The 21,886-nt window shown below is 33.2% G+C and overlaps 1 protein-coding gene across 1 annotated transcript in view; it reads right to left on the reverse strand.

Annotated features, from left to right (window-relative positions):
* Positions 1-6,391: 6,391 nt before the first annotated feature.
* Positions 6,392-21,886, reverse strand: part of CCSER1 (coiled-coil serine-rich protein 1) — a 939,806-nt gene continuing 924,311 nt past the window's right edge. Inside the window, exon 10 of the mRNA XM_012724198.1 lies at positions 6,392-7,016. Coding sequence (XP_012579652.1) covers positions 6,531-7,016 — 486 coding nt within the window. The 3' untranslated portion in view covers positions 6,392-6,530. The remainder of the gene's footprint in view (positions 7,017-21,886) is intronic.

Here is a 21,886-nt window from a genome sequence, read left to right on the forward strand (position 1 = left end):
GAGAGGCTTCACCAGAGACAGAGTGGGGAACAGAACAGGCAGATCGACGAAGTACACTGCTGAGGGGAGCAGTGGGCGGGTCAGGAGAGGTCTGAAACACTATGTGGTCACCTCCGGGGCAGGCGGGAATTGAACTCATGCAGAAGTGGCTTTAGATTCTTAGTGCTGTGCTTTAACCTGCTGCGCCACCAGGGAGGGCCACATTTCTTATTTGATTTCAGCTTCTTATAAATAGTAAGGAAACTTTAAATCAGCTGTAACTTTGTATCCATAGATAGAAATAACTAATCTCATTTTGTAAAAATCTTTTTTTAATGTAAGACAACATAAACATATCAAATTTATCAACATCTTCAGAAAATGAAGGAAAAGAAAGTACTAATATGGTAATTGGATAATTAGCTTATTAGATTTTTAGTTTCATTGATTTTCCTTTTGTTAGGAAATAAACCTACACTATTAACCCTATATTTATAAAAAAAAGACATGAAATTATTTTCAATATTTTTCCTAGTTGTCTTCAAGGAAAGAAAATTAGCATGTCAGATTTTCTAGATTATCTTGTAATAGTGTCTGTGCTCTCCCCTAGAAATTCTATATTTATTGTTCTAAATAAATCGTTCTAAACCATAATTGCTCTAAAAATGCTTTTGAATGGGAAGTTTTCTGTTTTGCTAAAATATACTATCTTAAAAACATCAATTGCACTTTAAGAGGAAAGGAGCTAGATGCTATATATATTTGCTTGAATCACTTCACTTCCATGAATAAGTGGAAATATCAAGACTTATGTTATCCATAACTGTAAAATTACCTATTCTCACTCATTTTAAGTCTGAAATGAGCAGTACTAGTAAGTATACTAGATTGCTGCGATTTGAGAATGAATGTAATGATCAAATGTTTATGTCTCCCAAATTCACATGTGGGAGTGATGGCATTCTGAGATTGGATTTGGGGAAAGTAATTAGACTTAGATCCTAAACTATCATGGGGCCTCATGATGGGGCCTCATGATGGGACTATTCACTTTAGGAGAAAAGGTAGAGGAGGAGACCAAAATTCACTCTTTTTCCGTGCCATGTGCCAGAATGGAAAACTAAATGCAAACCTGGAACTAAATCTATTAATTCCCTTGTTCCAGAAATGTGAAGAATAAACTCTAATACTTAATCCATAAGTCTATTGTTTCTTAGTATAATAACTGAACTTACAAGAGCAGTGAAGTAATATTTGTAAAGTATAATATATCTATTTATCTATATATATAAACCCTACATTTAAAAAAATACATTTTAATGTATTTTTAATTTACATTGAAAATGTAAATTTTTATACAATTAAAAAGTATAATAAGGTGTCTCTAAATATATATATACTTATATATAATATATATATATTATATATATATAACTACTTTAAAAAAAGTAGTTTTTTTAAATTTATTTTTTAAATTTACATTTAAAAATGTAAATTTTTAAACAAAAAGTATCATAAGATATCTCTAAATATGTGTGTGTGTATCCTTCATTCTAGATCATTTAGTGAAGAATATTAATGTATTGATGTATTAATTAAGAATTTTTACAGTGTCACTCTCTTTGTAGGGAATTCTCCAGGTATAAAATAAAATGGATGTGTTCATCTTTTCCAAAAGTGACATAGCTGGAAAATGATTTATTTTATTTTTTAGCTAAACTACTTATAAACACAAATGTGGTTTTAAGGCCTTGATTGTAAATAAATAATTCATAGATATGCTTGTTGTTCTAACCACTGGAGAAATAACTTGGTACAAATAAGCTTTAAAAATAAAGATCTGGGGCCCACCCTGGTGGCACAGCGGGTTAAAGCACAGCACTAAGAAGCTTAAGTCACTTCAGCATGAGTTGGATCCCCGCCTGCCCTGGAGGAGATCCACATGGAGAGGCAGACTTCTCATGACCCGCCGGCTGCCCCCCTCAGCAGTGTACTTCGTTGATCTACCTATTCTGCTCCCCACTCTGTCTATGGTGAATCCTCTCACCCTAAGCATCTCTGGTCTGTACCTCAGTTCTGTATGAATAAATGAATAAATCTTTAAAAAAAAATAAAGATCTGGCACTGACAATATACATTGTTAGAGAAATGACTTCTGTAGTTGGCAGGTTGGTAGTTGTTTATTTGCTTTTATACTACCTTGTATTGCAGTATTTTTTGTTTGTTTGTTTTTTATAAGAACACAGCCACTTTGTATTTCTATCTTCCATGACATGCATTTTGATTTAGTGTAGAGGTGGCATGGCAATGTCATCATATGGAAAAGTATATATTTTTAAAGATTTATTTATTTACTAATACAGAACTGGGGTACAGGCCAGAGGTGCAGGGGCAGCGAGAGGAGACAGAGTGGGGAGAAGAACAGGCAGATCAACAAAGTACACTGCTGAGGGGAGCAACAGGCAAGATAAGAGAGATCTGCCGCACCATGGGTATCATCTAGGGACTGGGTTCGAACTCGCACTGAGGCGGCTGCAGCCAGCTTGCACTGCTGCATCCTAACCCATTGCACCACCGTATATTCCAGGTGCTGGAAACTTTTAAAGAATGTTATTAGTGGTTGAAGTATTTTTTGTACAAAAATGTAAGTTAAGGAAATAAAAGGATGTGGTAGTGTTTAATTAGAGTCAAATCTCAGAATGCAATCAACATCTTAGTAGAAATGAGCCCGTGGTGCATTTGAACAGATGTGCCGTGAAAGGAAAAATGCCTGGCCAAGGAAATCTGATTCAGTCACGTGGATGACATCACACAGAGCACTTTACAATGTTCATCCTTTTTTCCCACTTTCATCTATATGTGGTTTATTGGTAATGTAAGGGATGTTTTTATCCTTTCAAAGATATTCAGAATAAAAAGTTACAAAGTGAAAATGTGGAACAAAGTTGAAACTTTAATTGGGAAATTATAATTTCAATATTACACTCAGTATTTCAAGTTACCCACTGAAGTAAGCCACAACTGTTTGAGAATAAAGAAGTTAATTATGGGAGTAGATAATGTATGTAGAGAAATAGCACTTCTCATTCAACAAATTGTCCCTATCCCACCAATAACCAACTTATTAAGAAAGCTCCCGGGGTCACTAGTAGAATGTAATTATTTATCTTGGGGATGTAATCCTTAAATACATGATAATTAAAAAAAAATCTCGTTGAGGAAGTCATTATTTCTAATATATACAAGTTAAAAACAAAGCAAAGCAAAATGTGAAATTGGTATTGAATTCTATAAATTACTTTGCATTCAGCGATACTCAGAAAATAAAGAGTGAATATATTTCTTAGCAAATATGTGTAGTAAAACATAAATCATAAGTGCAGATTAATCTTGGAAAATCTCTGTAAATGTTTTAAGTTAGGCAAGTATGTGTATGCCTACCAATGTTTAATATTCACTAGCAGCTTGCTATTTTACTTAAATCTTAATCAATAACAAAACCATTTGGAAAATGGGTGGCTGTAGGTTTTTGCCCTGAGCATATTGATACAAGTAGATTCATAGGCTTCACATTGCAGCTATGGTTTCATGGTGTCAACTGCACAAAGGCTATGGTACTGCAAAGAAGCAAAACAAATTTAGAGGTCATTCATAATTTTGCTGTGACTATTAGCATATAAAATTATTTGAAAATATCATTGAATTAATAGAAATAGAGTTGCATGTTCCAGTAACTACAAAAATGGGAACAGTTTATTTCAGATGGAAACAAATTTCTTTCAAGGAATATCTCTTCTCTTGAGGAATCTCTCCATAAGTGTCCTTTAAAACACATTCTAAATTCAGAAGAGACAATTTGCAGCAGAAATTTTACAGGGATGCTTAGGCTTAGCCACACTTACACATGCACAGAAGAAACAGAGCAGAAAAGAAAAGACCGTCAGAAAAACAAGCACTTTTTCCCCCTGGTGTCATTTCTTTGGATATGTACTGCCTTGGAGAAATGTATAAATCATTATTATACATGGAACTGTCTTAGAAAACTAGAGATTTTAGTACAAAGAAATCAATTTACTGAAAGATTGCCCACATGCAATTGTTATGAGTTACTATGTAGACACAAGAGAAACTTACAAAGGACTCTTGTTTTATAATTATGATGTACATTAGTATAGTGAGCTCATATCTTCTCCAGGCCTGAGTTACACTTAGTATTACAAATAATATTATAACAATGCTTAAAATACTGATACAAAACAGCTTTAAGATGATATTTCCAAAAAAATATCCTTCCTTTTAAAATTGAACTGTTTAATCCAGGTTTTCATTTTGAATGTTTCAGTTTAAAAAACATTTTTCAAGAAAATACTAGTGTTTAAAACATCTCTTAAAATGTCTATTAAATGACAGATTTTCTTAAATAGTTTACCTTTTTACAAAGTATAATTGAAAAGTCTTTCAGGGAAACAAACTATGACCTTCAAATTCTAAATCGAAAACATTATTTGTGATACATAGTTCTTCCATATCCTGGGAAAAAATCCTTGATTATTTTAACATGCTAATTTATGTACAGACTTCAAAATACTCCAGTAACACACACCAACTTTCAGGACAAGTCGAAGTTATTCCACAATTATCATAACTTTTCTGTCATTTTTATATATTGCCGAGTGCAAAATATATATCTGTGTGAATATTTTTGCTTTTAAAGTAAGTGGCAATTTTATATAGCGATCCCATTAAGCTAAGCAAATTTGATGTTTTGTTCTTTCTAAGCAGAATTATAAACATAAAAGAACACATTTGGCAAACATTCATTTTGATGCACATATATCTTCCTTTGGAAAAGCAAAATTGCAAGTACAATGTATTCACTAGACTTTATCAATTCTAATCAAACTTTGAAAGTTTTTCAAAGTTTATTATTTACTCTCTATGGGGGGAGAGATTTAGTAGCTTTTCCCAAACCATTGAACTTTAAAACAGTTTTATATAAGAAGATGCATTTCGCAAATAGTTTTAGTTAGGGAGATCAGATGCCATGCTAAAGTGTCCTCTCAATTTCCCTTTCTTCATTTCGTTTTTAAATCAGTTGATTCTGTTAGAAAATACAGAGGACACAGATCATGCAGTTGGTGAGAATTTCAATTGGTATGGACTATGCATAGTGTTGATACCACGTCCATCTTTGTACTAGAAAACTATGTCCCTGATTTCTGCTGCTCACTTCAAAATTATTTATTTAGTTAGTTTGTTTTCTACAGTAGTACATAGTGCTGTTATTAATTTAACTTAAAGGAAGTGTTTTATATAGATTTATTTATCTAGTTCATGTGCATGTATGTATAAAATATGTAGGCTTTATTTGCTAAAGGTAAATAAATATTTGCCATGAAATGAATTTTAAAATTTTCTGTTAGAGATTTATTTAGAATATCAATTTGCCAAAGTTCATAAATACTTTACTTTTCTTATAAGTCTTGATGATTGAACATTCTTAATCCTGACTACTGGGCTACTAATAAGCCGACCTTTTAACTTCAGTTTATCTTGTAAAGTCAAAATATAGATTGACATGGATTGCCGCATACGAAACAAAATTGGACATATGTTTAAAAAGTGAAAAAAAAATAAAAGTACAAGGAAAGTGAACTAACGTAATTTTCTTGTAAGTTCCTGACCCTAATTTTTTTTTTAAATATGCTGATACCAACATGGCAGTAACTCAACAAGAGTATCATGACATCCTTTATGATCATTTGATAAAATTCAGCTAATTTCACCACCTCACTGTCTAAAGTCTTAGTACTTCAACATCAATAGCAAAAACTCAAAGTAAAATTTTTTGAAGATCAGAACTGTCATTCTCTATTTGGCTAGCAATTACTCAGTCTGAAATCCTTTGTGAACTAGTGTGAACTAAACATTTAGAGGATAAAAGAAATAGCTTTCCCGCCTTAGTACAGCAAGATAAGCTTGGATGTATGTAATAGAGAAGCAAATACATCTCTAGGTTACATGCAAACAAGCTTCATTCTTCAACTAAATACACCACTAAATATGAGACTTTGAAATCCTTCTTTTCTTCTTCTATAAACTATGCAATTTAAAATTCTTTACAATACCTTTATTTATTCCTCACATCTATTTTCACAGTAACACCATTAAATGAACAGAGTGCTCCTTGATATTAACCTTTTGCAACTTTAATGCACACCTATGACTCAATAAAATAAAAGAGAATTAAATTATGGACTGTAATAGCCAACAATATGCTCCCATCATATATGTGTATATGAGTGTGTATGAATATATACAAATATAAATATATATTAGTATATATTTACGCACACATATATATAAAATTAAATCTCCAAGGCAATTCAAACTAATTTAACATGCTTGAAAGTTTATCATAAAAAGTAGTGTGCAAGTTTTTGTTTATAACTAAAAGATGATTAAGAAGTAGATGTACAGTTGGAATGAGCTACGTGAGAGAAGCACTGACCATCTTTTTTCTGCCTAGAGATAGCCATAGGATAATTTAATCAACCATCCTGCTGGCCTAGAATCTGCAGCTCAGTAGTATGTAAATTGTGATGAAGGAAAACATTCTTTCTGCTATACATGTGTAAAGAGATTGGCCCTCTTGGGGGTTGCCCAAACCTGCCAGTGAAGGTTGTATGCTGTCGGGTCACTGCAGCTTGGTCCTTTGGTTTCTCTGAGAGTGTAGAAAGCCCTTCTGTCTTAGCTGCTGGCTTCAGAGAATTCTGTGCCACAGTTGTCCGTAAGTTTTGGGTGACCTCTGAAGTTAGGGTTTCAAAGGTTCCTCTTGAGTGTTTAATAGCTTCCACTAGTTCCTTGTCCTTCAAAATGTTACTTAAACATAGACTTGATAGTTGACAGGTCTTGTTTTTGTAGGGGCTTGTCTGGTCAGAGGTTGAGTGTCTAAAGTGGTCCTCGGTGGGAGTATGCATTGCTTTTCTGTCCCTTGTGCTGAGACTTTGGCTCACAATTCGATTTCGATATGTAGCCTACAGTAAGTACACAGAGAGGAAAGTTGTTCTTTAAAAATACAGATAAACACACTGGTATTTTCATATTTGTATATAAAACACTGCATTATTGATTAGGCTTAAAACAAATAGCATCTTCCATGATATTAGATTTATACTGAAATATTACTACAAAGAATTATGAAATGGAAAATTAACTTTAACATGCATTTTAAGCAGATTTAATATTTTAGAGATGATTTAGCTTAATTACAAAATTGATAAGCAGATAAGATCTTCCATATTATAACCAACCCCCATAATGCATAATCTTTCATATCTCCAGTTTTATTCACAATAATAGTACATGTTTTATGAAGGATGGACCTATATTGATACATCATTATCACCCAAGCTTCAAATTCAACTTAAGGATTCCTTCGTTTTATGTATCCTCTATTAAGGTACATTTATAATAACTTGTATCCATGATTATATCATAGATTATGTTCATCACCTTAAAAATTATCTTGGTTCTATGTGTTCATCTCTCCCCTCTAAAGGCTCTACTTTAGAAAACTATCAATATCTCTATGGTTTGATTGTTCTGGGTTGCCTATAATGTTGGGAGGATGCCATGTGAAAGGAAATTGTATGCACTATTGGTAGTGTAGACTCCTTCAGACCCAGTGGAAAAAAAGTATTGGAAGTTTCTAAAAATATTAAATGTATCTACAATAACTCTACTTATAATAAGCAAGTTGTGGAAACATCTTTGTGCCCACATAGAGATGAGTGGATAAAGAAGGGGTTGTGCGTGTGTGTGTGAGACACAGATATATATTAAGTATGAACTACTTAATATTCAGTTGTGGAATATTGAAAACATCCTGTTTGAGACTGATAACACATCATAATGCCAACTTATATCAATGTTAGTCCAGATTACTGACAAATGTACATTCATTGCATTTGTGTCTTGCTTAAAAAAATAAGTAAAAGAAAACAAAATATTAAGTAAAGGTAAAAGGAGTGAGAATAAGAAAATATACAGTACATTTTGTAATTAATAATGATAATAATACTATAATTATTAAATACAGAAAAAAAATCCATTCAACCACCTAAGGAAAACAACAGAGAACCTGGAAGAAATTTCAAGTATTCATTTTGATTTTTCGATGCAAAAGCTGGTTGATGGATAAACTACCTATTCTTCACAAGAATTTTTTTTTTTTATTCTGATGATATAGACAAGATATAGCTCACCAAATTTTGATGTGGAAGAGACAAAGGTTATCAGCTGGTACCAGAAGTATTCTTAAAGGAGCACTATTTGGGTTTAGAAAAATACAGTGAGAGAGAACTTGAGAATATCTGACTTTATTGCTCTTAAAATGTGATTTATCTTTCCAGTGAACATACAGAAGAAAATAGAACAGAAACAGATAAAAGAATAGAGTCATCCAGGTGTCAGTAGTTTGCTACAGAATGTGCTGAAAGAGTCAGTGAAAATTTCTGCTTTCTTGGCATCTAGTCGGTGACATTTTAAGTACCTATGTTTTCATTATTTCTTAGAAAATTATTTCTTCAAATCTGATCTCTAATTTGAGTATTAATTCGTTTGTTTTTGTATCACCATACTGTTTAATTAACATCTACCTGACAAAACAAAAACAAATAAATGTGATATTTACTAGACAACTCCCATTGCTCCAAATAAATATCACCACTATCAGGCTAATATCTGATAATTATAGATTCTTTTATTTCCTCTTACTTCTTTAAATCAAGTACTTACTGATATACCATGAACATATAATATCAAATATTCCAATTCTTACATTCACTCTACCCTCTTGATCCAATTATCTGGTATATATTAAGCATTAATAAATATTATCAGATACAACTATCCTTTAAAAACAATAGACATTTGTTAGTAGGTCATATAAACTGAGCAATTTGCCAATATCTTCATTTATTTAGTTAAACACAGTTAACTTATAACCTACAGCTAGTTCTTCCTCCTGGTTTCCCATGGAATCTTTCTCAAATGTGTAACATTCTTGTAAACTGAATTGCAAATAGAAGAGTACTGAAATTTAAATTGAAGTTTTTGGATTGCCATTACTGAGAAATAAATCTGTCCTAATTTTCTATAAATCTGGCATCTTTTAGGGGAAATATCTGGGGTAACATACTAAGTGATTTAAGCTTTTGGTAGTTTACAAAGCAAGCCTCTTCTGACATTTGTTGTTGTTGTTGTTGTTTTTGTTTTTTAAACTACTGAAACAACATTACCTTGTAATACTGTAAATTTTGGTATTTCTAATAAATGGCCCATTATTTTTACACACTTTTTATTTTATAGTAGATCCTTGCCATCTCTCTGTCTCTCTCTTTTCCTGATTTCTTATTTATTTATTTATTTTTAATTGAGGTAACATTGTTTCTGGCTTAGGGTTATAATAGGATCACTTTCTTCAAGTGTGTGCTATCTCTCCATTACTTCTAATTAGTTATTTTAATGCTTCAGTAGATTTGGAGTAGAGAGAGTCAGACTGGTTATCTGTTGTGTAACTTCAGGGACTACTTCAAGGACTTTCATGGAAGTAAAAATAATAAAAAAATAAATAAACTTTGATTCCATTTTTACTTATATTTTTGGGAATCATTCTAACACTTTGGGCATCAGACCTACTTAGAAATCTGAGCTTTTATTTTCTTTTTATCTCTGTGACACTAATACTACAAAAATGCTTACCAAGCTCTTGGATGATTTAATGAAAAATCCTAAAACTGACACTGCGCTTAAGACCCACAAGCATTAGACACATGATGGGTGTGTAATATTATGAGAAAAAAAATATTTCAGGATAAAAGAGACACAACTAAATTCATCATGATATGGCCCTCCCTGGTGGCACATCAGGTTGGGGCACTGTGAAGCTAAGCCAAGCCTATTCTTCAGTGTGAGTTCAATCCCCACCCTGGAGGTGACCCACATGGCACAGCAGACCTCTCCTGTCTCATCCACTGCTCCCCTCAGCAGTGTACTTTGTCAATCTGCCTGTTCTGCTTCCCACTGTTTCTGGTGAACCCTCTTGCCTCCCCTACACCTCTAGACTATACCACATTTCTGTATGCATATATAAATACAATCTTTAGGGAAAAAATTATCATGATAATTACTAATAGTAAGGTTCTTTTTCATTTCCGCTTCTGCACATGCTGCCTAAGAAAGTAGAGAAGGTAGATGGAAACTTCATTTTTATTCCTTCAACATTACATTTGGGGAAATATTCATCAATTTTAAGGTCTGATCATCTTAACATTCTGTAGCATTGCATTAAGTTAAATACACCGTTTTTACCATTTTAATAAAGACACATTTCAAGGATCAAATAACATTACCATTTCTCTGATACGTCTGAGATAAAAATTTATATGTGATTCTACTTTAAAAGAAACAAAACAAAACCTACTACACCGAATTTTTTTAAAAAATGCATAATTAAATCCTTTTTCCTCCCTTCCTCCATCCCTTCAGCTCTTCCTTCCTTTTTTTTTTTTTTTTTAATGACCATTAAGTTCAAAACTCACACTGCACATGAGAGATTGCACACCACAGTGACTAATGGAAAGGGTTTAGGGTAAAACATATAAATGCATTAATTTATTCATGTGATAAATATTTATTGGCCATTACTGAGGGCAAAGTGTTATATTACAGGATGGGAAGCAGTGTTCATTATAAAAGTTTTGCTGGCTCTTGCTTTTAGTCAGCTTGATGTCAAATTGGTGAATCAACCAGAATCAGACACTTTTCAGCTAACTGACATTGGCAAGTTAATTAGCCTTCCTAAGTCTCCAATTTCCTTACTTGTGAAGAGTTAGATTTCTGGGATGTGTTATATGTATGCCTATATCTACATACAATTAGGTAATTAAGTGTGTGTGTGTGTGTGTGTGTGTGTATGTTTGTTGTTTGTAAGGAAACTGAGTTAAGAATAGGCACTTTTTCATTTTTCACATAACAGAAAACCCATACAACAGAAGGATTTTGCATTTGCAGCCATGTATGTGTTGTGTGGCTATGGGCACTCAGCAGTGTAAAGGGGGTTGGCAGGGGCTGCTTTTCCGACTCTGTCAGTGTTAGAGTGTCTCTTGCTCTGCCTGCCTGTGTGTAAAGTCCCCTGCTTCAGCATTAAAGATCTGCCAACTCTACTGAAGATTTCAAAATTCTCTTTATCTGTGAAAACTGACAATTTACCCAGCCCGAGATGGTTGCACAATATTGTTAAAATGAAATTAATTATTGTGTATAGAATGTATAATATTTTACCTGGAACATGGTTACCTGCTGACAATAATAATCATTACATCAGAGTGAAAAATCTACCCATAGATTACTTTTCAAAAAATATATATATATATCAATTCATGCATACAGAGCTGGCATACAAAGTAGAAGTGCTGGAGTGGTGAGAGGCTTCACCAGAGACAGAATGGGGAGCAGCACAGGCAGATCAACAAATTATACTCCTGGGCGGGCCAGGAAAGGTCCTAGGATGTGGATCACCTCGTGGCTGGGTATCAAATTCGAACTAAAGGGGCTGTGTCCAGCTTGCAGTGCTGTATCCTAACCCGTTGTGCCACCAGGGAGAGCCCCAGGGATTATTTTTATAAATATCAATTTCATCCTAGAATCGACTTTAATATACATATTTGAAACAACAAGCAGAAAGTTTGCTAGAGAGTATTCTCGTACTCATCCCTGCAGGAAAACGAAGAAAACAGGGTCTGACAAAAGGAGGAGTAAAACTACACAATTGTACTTTCCTAGATGATCACACAGGGGACCTAGAGTGACTCCACTCTGTTGTCCTCAAGTGGGCAAGAAATATTGCATCTGTAAGTTATTAAACATTGATGGTCTCTAGAGAGTGGGTAACATTTAAGATCTGAAGTTCTATATTTAAAATATTTATTCAACATAAGTTTGAACATGTCTAGACAAAGGAAATATCCTTTTTAGTCTAATTATAAAGCATTACTTGGCATTAAATATATACGTAGATGATATACATTTATATTCATATATGTGTGTATGTGTGTATTTCTAGTTGCCATAGTACAAAGACAAATAAACAATTTCGTCATCATCATGTTAATCATTGTTAATCCTGTCTAAGGCTCCTGGGATGGCATTCCCAGGAAATGTTCAGACAAGCTTAGTCACCTCTTTTTCAAACTGAAGTTAAATTTTCTCAAATCCATGTTATTGTGCATTTTTTTCACCAATTTAGTTAGAAAAAGGCTATTTATTAATTAGTAGAGGATGAATGGATGCCAAATTTAGTGATTGATTAGTTAAGTCTGAAGATGATTATAAAATGTGTTCATTATTTCCCTATATGTTTTCTTCCTATTTCTTCACTGAAGCTATTAATGGGTATTCTATTGAATCCAAGATGACTGGTTTTAAAAGGCATAATTTTTATAACTTTTAAGAAAAATACAAAACACACAGTGCTTAAAAACCACCCCCTCCTTTTTTTTCTCATTTTACTATCTGCGTGACCCATTAATCACTCAGAACAGCCTCTCATTGCAATTACTTCTGTCCTCTGTTCCTTGGCTTAGGCTTGACAGACAGTCCTTTTCCATTTAATTCAGTGTTACAGTTTCATTTTCATGTGAGTATATTTTGGCTTTACATTTCATAAGATATTTGGTTTTTATTTCAGAAGAGAATATAAAATTGAACACAACACAATTACATTTTTTTTCAATAATATCAGTTATATTCTGATCATTTCTTTCCTTGGCTTTGTGTGTACAAAATAACATTTCCTGTAATAGGGAATCATAGAGAAAATGATATTTATTACATATAGAAATTGCTTTGTAACTGATGCAAAATACAAGCCTAGTAATAATGCTAAGGTGCATCGTTTAATTTTCAATTAGGCAGAATGACAAGAGGCTAGAATTAGTGGGGGAGGGGAACAATATTATAGTTACTGATTAATGAGTTTCATAGTTTTGTTTTGTTTTTCTCCTGAAGTTGTTCTTTTTTTCTTTTTATTGTGAACTACATTGGTAATTGTTAGAAATGTTATTAGGCAACAACTGTCTATTGAAAGTTTCTTACACAGATTAAAACTAATTACATGATTTTTTGTTGATTTTAAAATGGTTTTCTCCAAATATTCTTCTTAAAGTGTTTTCCTATAAATATTCTTCCTTAAAAAAAAAAAAAATTTTTTTTAGATAATAGATAAGTACTTCCTATCAGCATTATAATTTGAATTCAAGTGAAAGAAGAGACAAATATAAAAGTATGCTAAAGTAAACCAGTATTTGACCAGAGATCTTCTGATAACAGAAGCATCATAGTAATTCATAAGTGAATAATTCACATGATAAAAACACCTTAAGTTAACATCCATCACCTTACATAGTTACAGTTTTTCTTGTGATGATAATTTTAAGATCCATTCCTTTTATAACCTACATTTAAACAGCATAGTATGTTAACTACAGTTACCATTTTGTATATCACATCTACATATTTACTGTATAACTGTAAGTTTGTACCTTTGGACCACCTGTACCCATCACCCATTCCCCATCTGTCAACCACCAATATGTTCTCTGTCCTTTAGATGTATTTTTTTTTCTATTTTTGATTCCATCCATAAGACTGATCATTGGCATTTGTCACTTCTCTGACTTATATCACTTTGCATAATGTACTCAAGAGCCACATGTAAACAGCAGATTTTATTTTATTTTATTTTTTTGGCTAAGAGCATTTGAATTATATATATATATATATTTTTTTTTTAAAGATTTATTTATTTGTGCATACAGAACTGGGGTACAGGCCAGAGGCTCAGGGGCGGCGAGAGGCTTCACCAGAGACAGACAGAGTGGAGAACAGAACAGGCAGATCGACGAAGCACACTGCTGAGGGAGCACCGGGCGGGTCAGGAGAGGTCTGCCACGCCATGTGGTCACCTCCGGGGCAGGCGGGAATCAAACTCATGCGGAAGCGGCTTTAGATTCTCAGTGCTGTGCTTTAACCCGCTGCGCCACCAGGGAGGGCCGCATTTGAATTATATTTATTAAAAAAATAATAATAGGCCCTCCCTGGTGGCGCAGCGGGTTAAAGCACAGCACTGAGAATCTGAAGCCACTTCCGCATGAGTTCGATTCCCGCCTGCCGCCTGCCCTGAGGAGACCACATGGCGAGCCAGACCTCTCCTGACCCGCCCGCTGCTTCCCTCAGCAGTGTACTTCGTAGATCTGCCTGTTCTGCTCCCCACTCTGTCTCTGGTGAAGCTTCTCACCGCCCCTGAGCCTCTGCCTGTACCCCAGTTCTGTATGCACAAATAAATAAATCTTAAAAAAAAAAAAAAATAAATAAATAATAATAAGGGCCCTCTCCGATGATGCAACTGGTTAGGACACAACACTGCAAGCTAGCTGCTGCTGCTTCAATGAGGGTTCTATCTTCTATCCCGGAGATGATCCACATGGCAGACAGGCCTCTCCTTTCTTGCCTGCTGCTCAGCAGTGTATTTCATCTATCTGCCTGATCTGCTCCCCACTCTGTCTCTGGTGATTCCTCTCACCATCTCAGCACCTCTAGCCTGTACCCCAGTTCTGTATGCAAAAGAAAAAAAAATATTACATCTTTTTAAACTGGGTTAATCTTTTATATTTTCTTTTGTCCTTCCAATTTCTCTTATGTTCCAAGCCTAAAGTACTAAAGGGAAATTTGAAAGAATTTACTATTTTCCAAAATTCTGTGAAATGTTTTTTTTTAATTCTTACTTTTTAACTCAGTCTACAATTAACAGTACACTATCACATGAGAAAGAATATAAACATGCAAGTTATAACTAAACAAGTGAAAGATTAAAGTTACCTCTGGCCTGTACCTCAGCTCTGTATGCATAAATAAATAAATCTTTTAAAAATAAAATAAAATAAGTAAATATATCCATACATTATCCTTTATTTTTGCATAATGTATGATTTCCCCATCACCAATTCCCTGGTACACCATCACCATAGCCCCTTTTGGTGATTGAAATATATTAATGAATGAATGAATGAGTGACTATATACATATATTATTGGATGGGTACTCAACTTGTTCTCATACCTTGGCTAATATAAATATTTCTACAGTGAACGTGTTTGTACATACATCTTTTTCCTAATTTCCCGTTTCTAATTATTCATCATTAGAGTCTTGGGAATCCAAGTGAATTCTCCTATAGTGAATCACCCATTAGTTTTAGATATAAACATTTTCAACATTATTAGCAAAGCAATTCAATACTCCTTTAGGAGGACATTACAGCATGATTAAATGGGATTTATTCTAGGGAAAAAAAACGTTGGCTAATCCACAAACCAATCTGTATTACAGAACTCATTAACAACATGTGGGATATAATTTATATAATCTTTTCAATAGATGGAGAATAAAAACCTCTGACAAAATTGAACATCAGGGCTTCCTGGTGACATAGGAGTTAAAGTCTTAGCGCTGTCAAGCTATCACCAGCTACTGCAGCATAAGCTCAAACCCAGTCAGGGAGCTAACCCATATGGCACAGTAGACTTCTTCTGCCTCACCCACTGTTCTGTGCAGTGTCTTTCAGTAGATCTGCCCATTCTGCTCCCCACTCTGTCTTTGGTGAATCAACCCAGCCTTCAGCCTACATCCTAGTTCTTGCAGACATAAAGAAATAAAAATAAATCTTAAAAAAAATCAATATCCATGTATGATAAAACACTCAAAGGTGAATATAGAGTGAATGCAACTCTGCATAATAAAGACTACATATGACAAGTCCATGGCTACAATGATACTCAATGATGAGGAGCAAAGTGTTTCCTCTAAGGTCAGAAGCAAACCAACAGTACCCTCTTTCAATTCTTTTTTCAGCATATTATTGGATGTTCTACCAGGTAATTAAGCAATAAGTTAATTAAAGTTCTTTATATTGTACAGGACAAACAAGATTGATACTATTTATTGATAACATGATGTTGTATAAAGAAAAGCCTGAAGAATCCACCAAGATAACCTATTAAACTTCAGTGCACTTGAAAAGAATGAATAATGTATATTTTATTGTTTATGGATGGAAAATTCTATATATATCTAATTCTTTCAGATAAAATTTTTCTTTTAAGGTCAATGTTTCCTATTGATTTCCTGATTTGATTTATCAATACACAGATGTAAGTGAGGTATTAAATTGTACTATTATCATTTTATGTTCATTTATTTTTCCCTTTATGTCTATTGATATTACTTAATATGCACACACACCTATAAATGTTCAGCTATATATTTTATTTTAATGAATAGACACTTTGAATACTACCCATTGTCCCATTCCCATTGAAGTTTCATGAAGGGCAGATATTTGCTTAATACTTAATCTACTTCTAGTAGTGCCTGACATTCACTAACAATTTATTAGTATTTAATAGTACAAACAAAGATCTTCTACCATAATTTCTGTCCTTATTGATTTAAATTAACTAATATGAAATGCTCTTTCCCTTGATAACTTTTATTGAAATTGGTGTTCAATCCTTTGATCTGTATAGATTATTATATCATTTAGATTATATACTACTATGAATTGGGCAGGTATCTTTTGCTTCATTTCTTGAAAGCAGTGAGAAACACCTTCTCTTAAGGGACATGCCAAACTTCCAGGTGTGTTTTGAATTTCGAAGGACATCAGGGATGCCCTTCAGTTATATCTCCCCAATAAGGGAATAAAACATTCTATGTAACTACAGCATATGACCAGAGGAAATGTTTCATAATTACAAAACCAGTATGATGACAGCTATTAAAAGAACTAAAAAAAAAAAATCTTTAAACAGATTATGTTAATATTATAGGAAATTAATTAGAAAGGAATTATTGTGAATGACAACTTTTTAATGCCTTTTTTTCCTCAAGTGTCAACATGAAAAAAACACTTTTTGGGCCAAAATCAGGAGTATTCAAACAATCTTTTTATATTTTAAACTCAATCCCATTGCCTTTAATATATGCAAATATTTTAGATTTTGAAATGTGAACACATCGGACAGTATATTTTTTATAATAGTAAATGGACTCTTCATATTGGTCACATTAAACTTAAAATATACCCTCAACAAATGACTGTGATCCATTTTGACACTGGTCTATTAATGTGAAGAACAAGTAAATAGATTACTTCATTAGAATAAAAATGATGAGTCTACTAATTGAGGCAGTCCAACAAATAAGTGAGAGAACAAACTATAATCACATATTAATTTTACAAAGCATTTCAAAATATAAATTTAAAGGAAAGTAATAGAAACTCACAATACTGTGATGTCAAGACATCTCTATTAGTGTTAAATGAATGTGTGTGTATATACATAAATGTTATGAACAAAGGCATCAACAGAAATTATTAATCACTGAAAAAAATTAAATTACTTAATGAAATATTAAATAAAAACAAATATTTTCCATTTTTTATTGTATCATCTTAAATTGGTTTGTTGCCACTTATTCCTAGTGTAACCTGCATGTATCATAGAGTTGTGTATGCTAAAAACAAAATACAATTTTGTATTATAGTTTTGTTTTATTTACAAATATGTTTTATACCTTAGATGTGAACAAATTTCCTTCTAACATTCAAATTAAAATATATTCTATAGACATTTCTAAATAACATTGCATGATGTTTTCTACTTAATTTTGATTTCCACTATTATTTTCATTCTATCCAGTTAATTCTGGATAATTACATAAGGGTCTCTTTAATACATTTTCTTTATATTAATTTTGTATCTTGTTTTCTATTTCCCTGAAGAATTCAATATAAATTTTTGTGTAAAATGGTCATTTTAATGATATGAATTCTAATACATGAACAGGGAATATTTCTAATATCTATATATCTTTATCTATTTCTTTTAAATATTTTATAGTTATCATTGTACAGGTCTTTCATAATCTTTGTTAAGTTTACTTTGTATGTTTTCTCACGTATTTATTTATTTGAGTCATACTTGTACATATGATGGCTTTCTTAATGTATCCCTTTCCTAGCTCATTGGTTGCACATAGGAAGCAATAAGCAACCACTATTACTATATTTTTGTGCATTGATTTTGTACCCAGCCATATTATTGAGCTGATTGATTTATGTTTTCAATTTTTTTTTCTGGGGGTAAGTTATTACAGTTTTAATACATAAATAGAAAAGAACCCAGATATCCAAAGAAATCTTGGAAAACAAGAAAAGAATGATACTATCACAATCCTAATCTTCAAACTATGCTATAAAACTATAATCATCAAAACCAGTATTGTACTGGAACAAAACATGTACAGAAAATAATGGAGAGTCCAAAAATAAACACATACCTAAAAGGACAGTTGATCTATGACAAAGGAGCCAAAAGGAGACATTGGAGAAAATAAAACCTCTTCAAAAAATGATGTTAAGAAACCTGGACAATCACGTGCAAAGGAATGAAATTAGAGCACCATAGCGCAGCAAACATGCACATTAAATCAAAATGGATAAAAGATTTGGATGTAAGTGCTGAAATCATAAAACTTGCAGAGGAAATGAGGCAAAACATTCAATTACATAGGCTTCAGTGCTTTCATTGTATTCTTCTCCAACAACAAATAGAAGAAAGAAGATAAACTATTGAGACTACTTCATACTAAAAGGTTTCCACATGGTGAAAGGTACTATTGTTAAAGCAAAAATGCACCCTTATTAACAAATGGATTTTTTTTGTTCTTGCTTTCATTTTTTAAAAATTATATATGTATATATATATATGTTTACACCATTCTTCATTTTTGTACAATGTATGTTTTCCATCTTGGTTTGCACATTTCATAGCTGACAAAGCACAGCTGATATCCATCCAATATTTACAAACTTATACAACCAAACACAAGAAAATATATAGCAAATCAAAATATGGGCAGAAGAGTTAAATAGGCATTTTTCAAGAAGACATGAAGATGGCAACAGGCACATGAAAAAATGCTCTTTATTTTTATCATCAGGGAAATGCAAATCAAAACCATAATAAGAAGCTATCTCATACCTGTGGGAATGGCCGATATCAAACTAGAACACCAAGTGTTGTGGGAATGTGGACAAAAGGAACATTCTTTCACTGTTCTTGAGAATTTAAAAGAGTCTAATCTGAATGGGAAAATGTATAGCATTTTTTTAAAGTATTACATATCAATCATATGATCTACATTTCTACTTCTATGTATGTACATTAATTTGAAGTTATGTATACATCCATAATATTGTTGCATCATAATAACAATATTGTTGTTTCCATAACTAAGGTATGGATACAAACTAAGTATTCAAACAGAATAGTGTATTAGGAATAGGCAGTATATACATGAAATGGAATACTACCAATCCCTAAAAAATATAGAGTTATCATTTGCAAAACATCATAAGAGAAATAAATCTAAAGGAGAAAGCAAATATTGATTGCTGTCACTTACATGTGGAATGTAGAGAAACAAACAAAATGGTTTGATAAAGCCAACAATTAAAAAATCCTAAAAATCTAACAGTGGCACTGTGGCTACCAGAAGGAATGGGGGTGATGAAAGAACAAAGTAGAAAGGGAACACAATGGGTGATGGGTGTGATGTGTTAATAATGTCTGAAAGGGGTGATCTTACACTCCAAATCAAATACAATATCATAAGTCAATGTTGCTTCAATAAAATGTGAATAATAAGAAGAAAATAAAAATGAAAAACTGCTAAGAAATTTTAATTATAAAATAAATTATCAATTAAAATATTAATGTTTTTGTAAAATCTCTTGAAAGATTAAATGTGTATAGTGACCCATTTTAGAAAATACATGGAAATGTTTTGTAGATAATACCCTTCACATTGAAGCACTCACCTTAAAGGTAAATATCATCCTAATTTTATAAGATGACTACTATAGTTTTACAATCAAATATAATATCTATGGAATCAATTATTGGAGGATCTATAAAGATATTTTCTTGGAAAATGCAATATGTGAGTTTCTAACTAGTTTTATTGAAGTCCATAGTGCAGTTAACAATGAGTTTATCAGAAAATTTAAAGTTGTTTAACACCTGTAGGATATGATCCTGTATATCTGAATTATATACAACGCTGTAAATCAATATAACCTAAACAATTTTTTTTTTAAGATTTATTTATTTTGTGCATACAGAACAGAGGCACAGGGGTGGCGAGAGGCTTCACCAGAGACAGAGTGGGGAGCAGAACAGGCAGATCGACGAAGTACACTGCTGAGGGGAGCAGTAGGCGGGTCAGGAGAGGTCTGCCATGCCATGTGGTCACCTCCGGGGCAGGCGGGAATCGAACTCATGCGGAAGTGGCTTTAGCTTCTCAGTGCTGTGCTTTACCTGCTGCGCCAGCAGGGAGGGCCATCCTAAACAACTTTTAAAAATAAAGTTGCATATATAATTGAAAATTAAATTAGAAGGCCTCTCCAAGGAGTCGTTACGTTAAGTCTCAGCACTAGAAAGCTATTAGCAGCCACTGCAGCAACATGATTTCAATTCCTAGCCAGAGAGCTTTTGCAGGCAGAGCAAACCTCTCCTCTCTCCTCTGAGGCTCCCCTCAGCAGTGAATTTCAGTAGCTCTGCCTGTTCTGCTCCACACTCTGCTTCTGGTGAATCCTCTCACCTCTCCAAACCTCTGGCCTATATCCAAGTTCTTACATGAATAAATTAATACATTTAAAAAATAAGCCAAGTAAAAGACAATGGTAGAATTGCTGTTCTTGAGAAAGCTTTATTTGACTTCATAAAACTTGAAGAAAGACTTGAATTTTGGACAAATGAAAATAATATTAGTACAACAAAATGCAGCAAGGTGGTAATGAATGTTTTTAAGATCTACTTGCCTATATAATACCCAGTGGTTAAGGAATTAAGGTGGAAAGGGATTCTTAAATAAGCTTACTTCAAAAATATGTTTATTATGATTGTATATTTTTAATAACTGAAATGATTAAAAAGAGCAGAGGCAGAAAATTTGATATACTTTGGGTTTTATTGAAAGGTTAGTTAAGCATTAGTGAATATTTATGATGTCAAGATATGTGCTGTGTTCTATGTCAATCCCTCTTAAAAAGAAAAAATGTATACCTGTTTTAATGATGAGGAAACTGAAACCCTTACATCTAACTGTTTCAGGTTTCCAGGTGTAATGAGTAGCCAAATGTAAACTGGAGCACAAACATTTGGATTTGAGAATCCAAACTTCTAGTCAGGGCTTTCTCAATCACTGCATTATTTACATTTGGGATTCTGAAAGTCCTTGTTGTAAGGAAGCCTTACACAGTGAATGATGCTTAGCAACACTCCCTGGCCATTCTTGTAGGTACAATTAGTACTTGTACCCAATTATGACGACTAAAATGTATCCTGAAATTTCCAAAATTAACTCTGGTTGCAAAGTTGTCCCCAGCTTAGAATAATTGGCCTAAACTCTAATTCTTTCTTAAATTAGAGAGGTTAGGCCCTCCCTGGTGGCACAGCGGGTTAAAGCAAAGCACTAAGAAGCTAAAGCCACTTCCACATGAGTTTGATTCCCGCCTGCCCTGGAGGAGATCCACATGGCTTGGCAGACTTCTCCTGACCCACCCGCTGCTCCCCTCAACAGTCTACCTCGTTGATCTGCCTGTTCTGCTCCCCACTCTGTTCCTGGTGAATCCTCTCACCCTCCGCATCTCTGGCCTGTACCCCAGTACAGAACTGGGGTACATACAGATGAATGAATAAATAAATCTTTAATAAATTAA

Source organism: Condylura cristata, unplaced genomic scaffold (assembly GCF_000260355.1).
Source record: "Condylura cristata isolate star-nosed mole 26May11 unplaced genomic scaffold, ConCri1.0 scaffold00012, whole genome shotgun sequence".
Taxonomy (NCBI): domain Eukaryota; kingdom Metazoa; phylum Chordata; class Mammalia; order Eulipotyphla; family Talpidae; genus Condylura; species Condylura cristata.